Source organism: Anopheles darlingi, chromosome X, assembly GCF_943734745.1.
Source record: "Anopheles darlingi chromosome X, idAnoDarlMG_H_01, whole genome shotgun sequence".
Lineage (NCBI taxonomy): Eukaryota > Metazoa > Arthropoda > Insecta > Diptera > Culicidae > Anopheles > Anopheles darlingi.
Genome location: NC_064873.1, coordinates 331,201 through 344,379, shown reverse-complemented (window position 1 = coordinate 344,379; position 13,179 = coordinate 331,201). Strand labels below are relative to the sequence as shown.

At 49.8% G+C, this 13,179-nt stretch overlaps 1 protein-coding gene across 10 annotated transcripts in view; it reads right to left on the bottom strand.

The window, feature by feature from the left end:
* Nucleotides 1–13,179, bottom strand: part of LOC125950446 (protein lap4) — a 40,923-nt gene that overhangs the window by 13,560 nt on the left and 14,184 nt on the right. For 7 of the 10 annotated variants that reach the window (XM_049678449.1, XM_049678482.1, XM_049678509.1 and 4 more), the window contains 11 exons: nucleotides 12,398–12,594; nucleotides 11,711–12,274; nucleotides 11,421–11,604; nucleotides 11,245–11,357; nucleotides 10,741–11,034; nucleotides 9,024–9,296; nucleotides 7,511–7,621; nucleotides 7,263–7,442; nucleotides 5,861–6,227; nucleotides 5,463–5,773; nucleotides 5,183–5,350 (listed from right to left, as the gene is read on the bottom strand). In XM_049678449.1, coding sequence (XP_049534406.1) covers nucleotides 5,183–5,350; nucleotides 5,463–5,773; nucleotides 5,861–6,227; nucleotides 7,263–7,442; nucleotides 7,511–7,621; nucleotides 9,024–9,296; nucleotides 10,741–11,034; nucleotides 11,245–11,357; nucleotides 11,421–11,604; nucleotides 11,711–12,274; nucleotides 12,398–12,594 — 2,762 coding nt within the window. The remainder of the gene's footprint in view (nucleotides 1–5,182; nucleotides 5,351–5,462; nucleotides 5,774–5,860; nucleotides 6,228–7,262; nucleotides 7,443–7,510; nucleotides 7,622–9,023; nucleotides 9,297–10,740; nucleotides 11,035–11,244; nucleotides 11,358–11,420; nucleotides 11,605–11,710; nucleotides 12,275–12,397; nucleotides 12,595–13,179) is intronic. The other 3 variants (XM_049678464.1, XM_049678473.1, XM_049678491.1) reach the window with 3 other exon arrangements.

The following is a 13,179-nucleotide window of genomic DNA, read 5'->3' as shown; positions in this document are numbered from 1 at the left end:
AAACCCGGCTTCATAAATCGAAGCATCTTGCACTAGTTTCACTGTTACTGTCCTTTTAATAGTAATTTTTAGGGTGGGAACCGTGAGGTGACGCGAGGAGCTTTGGTAGGAGCGGGGTAAGGGGCCGGGGGGGGGGGGGTGGAATGTGGCGAGAGCTTACCACAATCGCTCCACGCCAATTGCCTGCTGTGCGTTGTTGTATTTGTGCGTTTAGATTTATGAGTTGAAAGAGCTTTGTGAGGTGTAAGGAACCGCCCCCACCAAGACAAACCATCAACCCTCCACCATTCCCCCTGGATTTCATCCCCTGGGCCCAATCAGCGCCAGAGACGCGAACCTCTCTTTGGAATGGCTGTTCTTTTGAATCAGGAGCAACAAGGTGAACACGCTTGATATGAATGGTCTCTCTCTCTCTGTCTGTCTGTCTGTCTCTCTCTCTCCCTTTCCTTCTCTCTCTCTCTCTCTCTCTCTCTCTCTCTCTCTCTCCTGTTTTATCCACAGAATACTACAAAAGCCACAACAGATCCAGGCAGTGCCACCAACTGCTTCTTTGACAGCTAGACAGATGATAACGAGAGTGTCACCGAGCCATTCACCATAACATCAATAATAACAACTAATGCACGCATGTGCGATTTGGGAAATCAACGATCACAAAAAGAAAGGAGAGAGAGCTAGAGAGAGAGAGAGAGAGAAAGAGAGCTAGAGCAATAGTTATTAGTAGAGAGCGCATTCGAGCAAAACGAAAAGTTGTGTTCTTTGCGCTGTAATGTCCTTCTGGATGGATTAAACCCTTCCACCGCTGCTCTTGTGTGTGTGCAAGCTCCCTTTCATCTAACCTCCCTACCTCCCGGGAATAACTGTTGTGCGTTGTTTGCATCTCTGTCTTGTTAAATTTCTTCTTTACTTTCTTCTGTTTCTTCTTGTTAGCACATTTAGTTCAAGTTCGCAAGGGTTCTCTCTCGGCAGACACTGACACACGCACACACGCACACACACACATGCATAAATACAGCTAGAGCGCGGCGAAAACATGGAAAACAACTAGAATCGATAGATAAGTAGCGAGTCTAGTCGGTCGTCAGTCCGCCACTCGCAGTCTCCTGCTTCCGGCCTCCTGCAAACTGGGAGGAGTTGACAGTTATGGAAGTTAGTGGAAGTAGTAGTGAAAGGGGTGCGATTGTGGGGAGGACGAGGACGATAGTCGTCACGAGTCGATATAGTAGTATCACATGAAACATGAACGTACAGCATTGGCGCCTTCTTGCGCATATTACCCCTCCCCTTCTCCTAAGACGAATCATCCACCCATATGGCAAAAGGGCATACAAGGGGGGGCCCTAGGTTAATATTTAAGCGGCCGATCTAACCGATCACTAACCGGCCATTTTTTATGACATATCCAGAAAATTCGCTGATTAGAGGCGGTTAAACATTAAGCGCCCACCTTGTACGCTTTTTTGTCACACGAGCGCAGCTCACCTTTTCCTTTTATGCATCCCCCGCACCGCACCGCGTCACAACGCCCAGGAATAGTCTTGTACATACGAATGTATATACATACAGACAAATATATGTATATTTACATGCATCTGCATCTGCGTATCTCGCTTCCGGCTCCCACCAAACTCCATCGCTGCCCCCCCTATCCTATATGAAACCCAGGTGCTTATGTTGTGAGTGTGTTTTGCCACTATTATTTTCGCTTCTATCTTTTTTTTTGTTTGTTTTGTTTTGTTTTTTTTTGTAATATATAAAACCTCACCAAACAACCGAAAACGAACCAATGTACCGCGTACCGCAGGCAGGTGAGTGAGCGCTGCTTGGTGCTGGTGATGTGTGCCTTGCCCATTTTTCGCCAGGCGAAAACTACGTACACACATACCTACACACACAGACACATGCACTCGTTAGGAAACAGTTTGCTTATTAGAATTGCACTCACGATAAGGTGCTTCAACAACGAGCGTCGAGCGCAGATGACGCTTGAATCTCAATTTTGTTGCACCTTATAACCCTTATATAGACCAATAGACTAAAGTTTTTCCCTCGGTCTCTCTCTCTCTCTCTCTCTCTCTCTTCTATTTTTCCTTCTCTTTCTATCTAGCATTGTGCAATGTATGCAGCATCCACACAAGGCCACGGACTGGCGGTCCGTCGCGGACCTTTGTGAGGTTAGGTTTTCGTGGTGGGTACGCAACGCGGCAATGCCAGCGCCGCTGCCCTCCCTCCTCCTCCTCCTCCTCCTCCTCCTTCCATCTATCCAACTGCTACCGTTGAGGTTACCTAGAATGCGGGTTTACTATAAATGATTGTTCCCAAATGTGCGATCGACCACCGAACCAGCTGATCGGCGAGAGAGGTGTGTGTATGACATGTGTGGTGACGGTAAGGAGCAAGAAATTAGAAAACGTTAACACAGGCTCCCTCGTTGCTCCTTACAACAGACCATGCACACAACACTGGGCTGGAGATGGTGAGCGATCTTGTATCATTTTGTCTGATCGCCAGAGCTTGCGCACACACATACACGTATGCACCCCATCTGCTAGTCACCGGGGTGCGGGGCTAAATGGAACCGGAAACGTTCAACATCAGTATACAGCAGAGGCCTACACATACACGCGTATGCACATACATAAACAGACAAATACGTACTGGAGCGCGTCATTACAGCGTGTTACTACTCCTCGGTGCCCACAACTCTCCTCCTTCTCTAGTGATTTGTCTCTGGTTGAGTTTGTACATGCCAGTGTGTTTGCTGGCTCGCAGCTCGGTTCACTCCTTTTCAACACCGAACCGAACCCGACAACAAACGATTGGTTCTGTGGCGCCGTTGCTTCTCTATTACTTTCTTCTTTCCATTCCATCCCGATCGCGATGAAAAAGGTACTCAAAACACACCCACACACGATAGCTAATGCTCCTTTCGTCCTCGGTTTTGCGGGGTTTCCTATTATTCGCTTGTCTATTAAGTATATAAATCTCTGAAAACATCAAAAGGGTAAATATTGTAGTGGCGGGACGCCCGTCTGTATGTGTGTGCGCGTTAGCTTTAGTTTTAATTTTTGTTTTGCTGAGATAAGTGAAGGTGGGCAGTGCGTGCACCAATCATCATGGAGCGCCTAGCTTTATTGATATTGTTTTTCTCTGTTTCTCTGCAGGGGCGAACAGAAGGTCCAGCGAGATGCACGATCCACCCCGACCATCGCGCTGGCACCGCGGTTTTTTGGTTTTGTTCATCTTCTTTTTTCCTTAGTTTTGTTTGTGCTTTGTTTTGATCGCGCGCTCTCTTTCTCTCTCCCTCTCCCCCTCTATCTCTCTTTCCTTTTTGTTCCTTTTTCGCTACACTAAAGAGTTGGCAGGTCGATTTAATAGTAGTAATAATAGCTAATCGCATAATAATGCGACACCGGCTTATGACGGTGCATGTCGTGTGCGTAGTAGTAGTAGTTATAGTGTTGTGTTCGCTGGAGGAAGAGGAGAAAGAGTGAGACTCGAGAGGCTAGGCAGCACCGCGCTAAAGACCGGCGACTTGCCCTGACACACACGCTCTATCTCTCTATCCTTCACACACACACACACGCACACACACATACACTTAAACGCACACTTTCGATCGGTTTTCTTGAGGAGATCACATAACATCTAGTGGGACTACCGCGTACTTTCTCGGTGAAGATTAATCATATTCCATTCCTTTCGCTACCAGTTCCTCCTTTAACTTTTTTCCGTCATTTTCCCGTCACCTCACTACCATTGCCCTTTTAACATCCTTCCACCCTCCATGCTCAAATCCCTTTTTGGCAAATGCAACGTAATACGCGCGTAAACCGGAACACCTGATCGGTCGGTGCTACCTGGTCGGTTGGTCGGGACTGCCCTGACGCTGAACTTATTGACAGACAGCACCGGATGCAGACTAGCGTCTGGAATCGACGCTATATAGTGTGGATACTGTTTATACAGCTAAACCACGGCTAAATGTGCTGTCTACCATTTGCGCTCACATCGTATCTAAATTATAATATCTCAGTCTTGATTGGCAATATTGAATCAATCGGCGGACTAACATTATGGAAGATCTGCTGTCGATGTGTGTAACTGAGAGAGCCGAAGACAACGATAACGGCGATGACCGTATCCATCGAAAACGAAACAAAGCAACGATAAGGCAAAATCGCGAAACCACAAAAATCCCCAAGAAGAAAATAACCGAAACAATCGAAACACAACGAAAGCGTTGAGGAAGGGTGGAGATCAAAAGGGCGAGAACGACAACCGAGGAAGACAGAGAAAGAGAGAAAGAGCGAAAGAGAGAGAGAGAAAGAGAGAGAGAGAGAGAGAAGAGAAAGAGAATGAATGAAATATCAATAGAATCAATTGGTGGTAATGCACGTATTTCACGCACGTTCCAGTGTTCAGTGTTATGAGAAGGTAGTAAGAAAGAGGAAAGAAACGAGTCCAATCAGGAGGACTGCTTCAAATAGCACGCCTGGGGCTGGTTGCTAGAGAATGTCTGCGTCCAGCACAGACGATCGATCGAGGTTGAACGGAAGAGCAGGAGTGGGAGAGGAGCTGGTGTGACGAGGAACAAGAGACAAACATCTGAGAACTGTGCGGACAGAGGGTAGGATTTTAGGCAGATAAGATTAGAACAAAGAGTTAAAGCGAACGCGAACGAGGCCTTCACCAATCAATCCAGCGCAATAAGCCGCAATGCGTCTGGAGTTTCGGTTTTAGAAACACATACATTTCGTCCACCAGAACCCGGGATTAACCGGACCCAATGGGCATACACCCGCCCGGACACAAAACAGGCACACACACACACACACGTGCGCACACATTCGCAAACCGGCGCAGGCACGCAGCACAAAGGGCATTGAGCAACGGACAGTCAAAGGATTGATTGCTGATTAATTGACAGTGCGTGCGTGCGTACGTACATGGAAGCGAGGGTGTGCTCCCATATGTATGTGTGTCTGTGTGATAAGGTAAGATATTGCGAGAGGCACAGCGGGATTTGTGATGTGTTTTGACAATGAAATTGGCTGGTTGTGGCACGAAGAAACAAAACGGAACTATGTGTATGTATGTGTGCTTCGACTGAAGAGAAATGTGTGAAACCATAAAGATGTATGCGCGCGATGAGGTCAGGTTAGAGAAGGTAACCACTCACCTGAGGTGCTTGCGTATCGAGCGTATGCTTCGACATCACAATGGTGGTCGTCTTCTGCAGTGGTTCCGGGTTAGTCGTCGCCTCGATCGGTGACATCGGTGGTCCGTTTTCGATCAGCGCCTGTCCCCCGAGGGCTAACGATTCGGCGGCTCGCACTATGTCCAATACCTATACGAGAGCGACAAAGAGAGAGAGAGAGAGAAAGAGAGAGATAAATAGAGAGAGATTTTGAGTGAGGTGAGAACAAGGCGTTGTTGCAGACGTTTTCGTATCGTCATACCTTCTCTGGGGTGCTCTTTTCCCTTGAACTGTGCGCTACCAGCTGCTGGTCGGCCGGCGGATTGACTGGTGTCAGGGCTTTGGAGAAATTGTGCTCCGGCTGCTCCATGACCGTCGTGACCGCTGGTGCAGGGGTTGATGCTGGTGGCTGCTGCTGCTGCTGTTGCTTCGGTATCACTTCTTCATCGATCCGATCGACGCTAAGCTTCCTCAGGTGAACGGCCTCATTGACTGCCGCGACGACGGAATCGTCCCGGTCGAGGCTGGACACGCTCTGACTCAGCTCGGAGCCCGTCTCGGAGGCGCGCGATCCTAGAAGGCAGAAGGCAAACAAACAACATTAATCTCGTTACCGAAAGCAGAGTAGAGAGAAAGAGTAAGGTTTAGGTGGGTACTTACCGATTCGTGCGTTTTCCCCATTGCTACCGGCCAGCCCGGTACTCATGCCGCCCGCGCTGCCCGACAAATGCAGCAGGTCCGACTTTTCGTAGCCCTTGCACACGACCAGCTGCAACTGGTTACCGGAGGCACGTAGTGCATCGACCGCCTCCTGGTGCGTGGCACCTAGCAGCGACAGTCCGTTTACCTCCAGGATACGCATACCGACCCGGAGCCGGCCGTCGCGCTTGGCCGCCCCATTGCTGTTGATCTTCGATATGAAGACACCCTCGTCGAGGTTGTCCATCGGGTTGCCACGTTGACCATTCAGTCCGCCCTTGATATGCATGCCGAGCCGTTCTCCCTCCTGCTTAACGATGTGCACCTCCTGCATCGAAACGAGGGGGGGAATAAGAATCGATATTAGCGGATTAGATCGGTGACGGCGAACAGTATCCAGTACATAGTATCCATCGAAACATCGATTGCATTGTAAACCGCAGGAGGAGGAGTTGGACAGACGAGGGACTGTCTGATAGGGCCAGAGAATGGTGTAAACCGATCCCGATGCCATCGAGATCGCGAACCGCTGCCACATGCATTATAATTTGGGAGAAGGAATGGCGGGAACATCATTAGGACCAGGAAGGATTCGAAAAGCATTCCATGGGATTGGACTGAACTGAACTGCAGGCACTAGCACACTACTCATCATTCCACGCAAATTACAAAACGGGCCAACATATGTGAAGAAAATGAAAGAGCAACGAATAGGGACACCAGGAGTACACCGAAGAACGTGGTTATGTTTGCTACCGGTTGCTATTGTAATAGCGATCTCAGTTACGTACCTCCGTGCGTAATGCAACTACTTCAAAATGCTGAACAATTGGTGAAATGATGGTGAAAGTGGATGCGATACCAGAGATAGAGAGAGATAAATGCGAAGAGCATTAGCAGGGCGATGAATGGTGTATCGCTTTCGTCTATCGTTTTGCATAGAAATGCGTGTTTTTTAAGTTTATCAAAAAGCAATATACAACCCAAACAAACGAAGACCTTTGGAGGAAGTGATACGATTACGGAGGGTCGTAGCCCATCAAAACAAATCAACAGAAAAACATAAGGCTTAGCAAGAGAGCGAGAGTGAATGATAGCGCGAGCAAGAATGTCTGCTAGTAAGGCGCTCAATTAGGACATGTAAGCTTGTGCAGCAAAGTACCGAAACGAACGAGCCTACAAAGCGCTGAAATGAACAGATTGCGGGGATTGCGAAACGCTTGCCATTTTGGCATGCCAGTGCCATCCACGTCGGCAAGGATGCCCCGCTTATGTCATGAGATTTTCCGTTTCCGTATGTGTGCCTATGTGTGTGTTCCCTTTGCGCGATCAGAGTGCGATCGCACCAGCTCTAGCACCTTACCTGGAAGCCAGCCGGCAATGGGTCATGCTGGACGGTCAGCTTGATATCGTCGCACGGTCGCAGCAGCTCCATCACCGCTTCCTGGTGCGTTGCCTGCGTCACATCGGTTCCGTTCACCTTCAGTATCCGGTCGCCCATGCGCAGCTTACCCGACAGCGCCGCAATACCACCAGCCACAATCTGAAACAAAACCAAAGCGGTTTAATCTTCAAGTGTCAACGGACATTGAGAAAGAGATCACTACTTACGTGCGATATGAAAATACCGGGCTCGTGCGCTCCGAACGGTGTGCAGGAATGGTCTGTTCCGCCGATAATGCTGAATCCGAGCGAACCCTGATCCTTAGGCAGCACGACTTCCTACACTCAGCAGCAGGAGCAGCAGCGCCAAAAAGGTTAAACAAAGAACAGAGGTCCGTTAATAATGCACATGTGTTAATGAGGCGTACCGGGTCGGTCGAAGAGGTGGTCGTAATTAAAATCAAGTATACGAGCTACACTCTCGCCAATGGTCCAATGGAAAAGACACACACGAAACAGAAAAAACAGTGGAATGATGATAGAGGTAGGTAGTAGTAGGTAGATGGACGATGTTACAAGCTAGATGAGTTAGTTCGCGATGTGTGGTACATGTGAAAAGTGATGGGTGTGTTGCGTCCTAGTGCGTTTTTATGTACCAGAGTATGCGTGTCCGCCACCTGACACCTCTGTTGTCTTTACACAGCGGTAATGCGATGAAATAGAAAGGGTCAGACTTTTTTTTTACTTGTTTGTTCGTGTGTGAGTGTTTGAATGTAGGCGCGGTGTTAGTTCGGGACCGAAATGCAATTGCACAATTCCGGTGACCCACTAGTGGGTTATTTACACAAACGATGATGTGCTCGAAGAAGGTTCGAGCGATATCATTCAGCGAGAGTTGCTGACACTCAGCCGCACTCACACACAGGCAAATACTTTAGAAGGAAAGGCCAGCAGCTGCTTTCCAGACCCAGAGATAACAGTACATGCGGTTAGGATAAGGGTTTCGATTAAACCAGCAGAGGCTACACAAAGTACTGACGGACACCTCCAAGGGTCTATAGGATAGAGTAGACCATTTAGCGAACAGCGGATGCACCCACCCAATTAACTATTCATGAACCGAGACCGAATATGATCATATGGTGGTGGTTGTTAATATGATCATATGGTAGGCGCGAAAAGGAAAAGAGAAAAGGAAAGGTTGGTAAGAGGATTACGATGTTCGTGAGTCGTGGGTCAAGGTGCGGGGTTTGTTGAGGTCAATAGTCTGCGGGATATGAGTTCTCAAGAAGGATTTCAATACATCGAGCAAAGGTGGAAGGAGGCCAGCTACTATATGATCCTGAGCCATCATCCTGTCTACCCTATTGTGCGCGGTTCTAGCGTTCTAAGTGCGAGTGGCTACTGAGTACTACAAGTCTGTATATGTTTGGAGAGAGAGAGAGAGAGAGATAGGTTCAGCTTAAGGATCTAACTCGTGTGCGCGTGTGTATGTATGTGTGTAGTCATGTGTGTTGAAATTCCTCGATTTGCTAGATTCAGAGTTGTCACTAGTGGTGGTACAAGTAGTTTTACGTTTTGCGTCTGTCACGACGCTACTAAGAGAGCAACGAGCTCAGGTTTCCCTGTGTCCTGTCCTGGCTGCGTGTGCCTGTACGTCTGTGTGTGTACGTGCGTGTATAGGTTGGCTTTACTTGGCTTGTGTGTTTCGATAGCTACTGCTGCTGTTGTTGTTCTTTACCTCGCTGATCAGTGGTTCCAACAAGCGATTGTCGGTAACGCGCGTCATTACCGTCTCCGTGAAGGTTGACTTGGTAATCGTTTCGGTGACGGTACCGAGCTCGGTGGGCGCCGGCGGCAGCATCGGCATATCCGGAACGGCCTTCTGCACCGTAACCGTGACCGACGGGCCGTGCTCGGCTCGGTCGACGTGTACCTGCCGCCCGCCGCTGATAAAGTGGGACGGGATCATGGCCTGAAAGTCCGCGCTGGTCATCGGCCGGGCCGCCGTCGCCTGGTCACAGGAGATGGTGGTTTCGCGTGTTTTTGGCGGGACCGCCGCAGGGGGAAGCGCGTAAAAAACAAAACAAAAAACAAGTGGAGGAAAGGGAACGGAGTTAGCGATAGAGTGACAGAAGTTGGTCAGTAGGGAAAGGGTTGGAGAGAGTGAGAAGGGATAAAAAGAGAGAGTGAGAAGGGATAAAAAGAGAGAGTGAGAGAACGCTCGACATTGGAGCAAAACGCAGGCCGGAATCAGAAATAGTGTTTCAAGAGAGTGAAATGGTGCATCGTAGGAATGGGGTGGGTGATGATCGTGTCGTTCCATGCGAGTTTACACACATACACACAGACACGTGCCCGCGCATTAACATGCCGAGATCGGCACGGTAGCGGTACCGATCACAACATGGATCACCCGGTATGTGTGTGTGTTCAAGAAATTAAGTAGGTGGGAAGTATAGAATAAAAAGGATCAAGCAAAGGAAGAAATACAAAAAAATACGAGGATATCTTCAATTAGTAAAAACGATCACATACACGCATATAGCGACATGCGCTAGCTCGCTACGACGGCACGGGTACAGGAGCAGGAAGTTGTAGGAAAGGTCAGTAGTGCATGCGCATCATACTATCCAATATATATTTGTAAAGTGACAGACAACACAATAATCATACTTGTTACGCTGACTAATAGTTATTTTATCGAAATGTCATTAAAATTTATAATAAAGTTACATTGCAGCAAACAATACTGCTTAGTTTTGCAAGCAGCAAAACAATATTGCTTAGCAAATGTAACAGTATAACATCTTTCGCCCTCGTTTAATCAGATGTGTAACAATCGTTTGCAGTTGCAACACGCTTTTGATGTATACTTCCTAAGAAGAAGAAAAAAAAGATGCCAAATCTATACCATCGAATAATGCAAAACGCATCCTTTCTATTTGTTGATGAACGATGCCAGCTCAAATGTTCACAAGTGATCTTATTGTATTATCACGTCACAGTACATCTCGGCGTGTTAATGGTATCGTGTGTAGGTTTTGCTTTATATGATGAGAATACTAATGATGATGGAGATGATGGTAATGAGGATGAGTCTGTTTTCGGTATGATCGGTACGATCTCTGGATTCGGGAAGTAGGTAGTGCAACTCCTGCAACACAGCCTTGTATGCTTTTGTTCCTCTCCTGATGCAGCTGGCAGTGTTTTGCGTGCAAATGACACGGCGAAACGGTGCGGAAACGTGTGAAAGTGTTTTCATTGAAGCGAACGGACCCTGTATACCACGGACGAGCGACACCAGAAAGAGACAAGACGTTCGCTGGTAATCTGTGTCCACCTTTAACACCGCTCACGGTATGTGGGCTCGGGCGTTAAGGGTTGCGCGCGAGGGAGAGTGGGAGAGGGCAGGAGGGCTGCTCAGGACCAGTCAAGCAAGCCTAGTACGCGCTTACCTGCGGATCGTCGTTCGTTGGGTGCGCCAGCACTCCATTATTAGTCGATACCTCCGGCGTTGCGTTGGTCGCTGATGCTGCGGTAGTCGGTGCTGCTGCTGCATTCGGTCCCACCACCCCGTTACTATCGGGTTTGTGATGATTATTTACGTGTTGCATTAATACTGTACGGGGTGCAGGTAAGGGTGGTTGCTGTTGCTTGAGCCCATCGACGGCAGATGGTTGGTGCTGCTGCTGCTGTTGCTGCTGTACCGATGATGACATTGATGATGATGTCAGCAGCTGCTGGTGTTGCTGATGTTGCAGTGATAGTACACGGCGTTTTGTGGGAGGAGGGGGGAATGGTGCAAATGAGAATGGGCAACATAGTGAAACTGGTGCGTGCGAGTGCGAAGCGCCCACCACCACCGCGCGATGCGTGACAACATCCATCCATCGTGATGAACGCATGCCCCTCCTGCCACACAGGGCATTTATTGTAAAAGCATTCAGCGATCCTCTTACCTTTGGCTGGTGCTCGTCGAGCCTCGGTTCCTGAGCTACACCAGCGGGCGCACTGCCATTGCTGTCCGTTGCGTTCGCGTCATCTGTCGAGCGCCGGTATCCTGTGTATGTTGCTGTGCACACAGAGAACACATTAGAATGGCACTCAGAACGACTCCATCCTCTTAACGGCTTACCAGTTCGAGCGCCACCATAGCCGATGCGACTGGGCGGGCCGACGATCGGGCTGCGAGGGCTGTGCAACGCATCGAGCCCACCCTTTACCTCGCGCTGCACCACCAACCGCACGAAACGCTGATGGTCGGTCAGCAGCTGTACGGCGTAGTCATGATGCGCGTTGGTAATGTCAACGCCATTGATCTGTGAAAAAAAAAGAGCGCGAGCACACATTAGCACGGTCCCGCGAAGATTGTCGGCGCCTATTACAGTGCAACTGCACTGTACTGTTGCTACTACTACTACCCACCGCTAGTACGCGATCGCCCACCAGGATCTTGCCGTCCTTGTGCGCCACGCCACCCTCGGTCAGCCGGGAGATGTAGATACCCTCGGAACCGTCCTTGAACGGGACGTGACCCTTGCCACCGGCAATACTGAAGCCGAGCCCCTGCCCGATCTGATCCCGGATCAGCGTCGTGTGTAGAATCACCTTCTGTGTGATTTCCTTCCCGTTCAGCAGCTCCACGTCGAGATTGCCAGCTCCGGCTTGAACGCTGCCACTACTACCGTTGCCGTTTGGCAGCCCGACCGTATTCGGTGACAGAGCGCCACTATAGGTCGCCGCAGCGCCTGTAACTGGTGGCGGTGTTGGCAGCGGTGCCGGTAACGGTGCATCGACCGCCTTCAGCGATCCACCATCGGACACGCTGATCTGCGCTACCGTCCCATTTTCATCGAACACCGGGTGGCCGATTAGGCGCGTTACTTCGCGCGAGATAAACAGCACCAGCACGCTACCACACGCCTTCAGCACCTCGACCGCATCGTAGTGGTCCGCATCCTCCACGGAGATTCCATTCACCTTCAGTACCTGTTGCAAGAGAGAAAGACCAAGAGCGAGAGATAAAGAGACAAAGAGAGACAGAGAGAGAGAGCAATTAATGACTGGCGAATGGACAGCATGGCGAGAGAATGCTTCCTTGCTTGCACTTACCTTATCGCCAACCTTCAGCCCGGCCAGATCGGCCGGTCCTTTCTCCGTGACGCGCGAAATGAAGATACCTTCGTCGTCGCCCTTGAACGGCGTCGAACCACGGCCACCGGCAATACTGAGCCCGAGCCCAGCCGACGTGCGCTCGATGTGGATCTCCAGCCGTTCCTCCTTCAGCGCGGTGTACGCATCGAGCGTATCTAGCGACGACGATGTGGAGCGAGAGACAAATAAACATTTCAGGTTAGTTCAGGCAGCAAAAAGCAAACGGCCCCTCTCCTTGCTCGGCCCTTTTGCGCTGCTCGGTGCGCGCGGTTAAAGTAAACACAGCGACCACAAGCCCCTGAGCGCTACCTAGACGACCGTTCCGGGGCCGTTTATTTGAATAAATTGGGGCAGCGACCATCCAGCTTATTGTGAGGCAACAGCGACAGCAGTGGAAACTCTCGTTGTTCCACGCCATCATTGTTGTGAATAACAAGTGCACGTTGTGTGTGTAGGAATGGTGAAGCGCTCGCATGTGTCATGAGGCCATGTGAAGTACCCTTCCCCCCCTGTGCGAGTCTCTTCGGTAGATATCTTAGACGGCACACATAAGGGCGTAGCCATTGGCATACCACCAATTGGGATATGGTGCAACCGGTGGCAGACCTTGGAGACCATTTCTCACGCCCCGTAGGAAAAGAGAGAGCGAGCGAGCGACCTCGGAGCAGTGGAAGGTTGTCCCCCGTCCGGAAAACCCCGCTCGACTAGACAGGGCGCGGCCCATACTCCTTGTGCTCTCT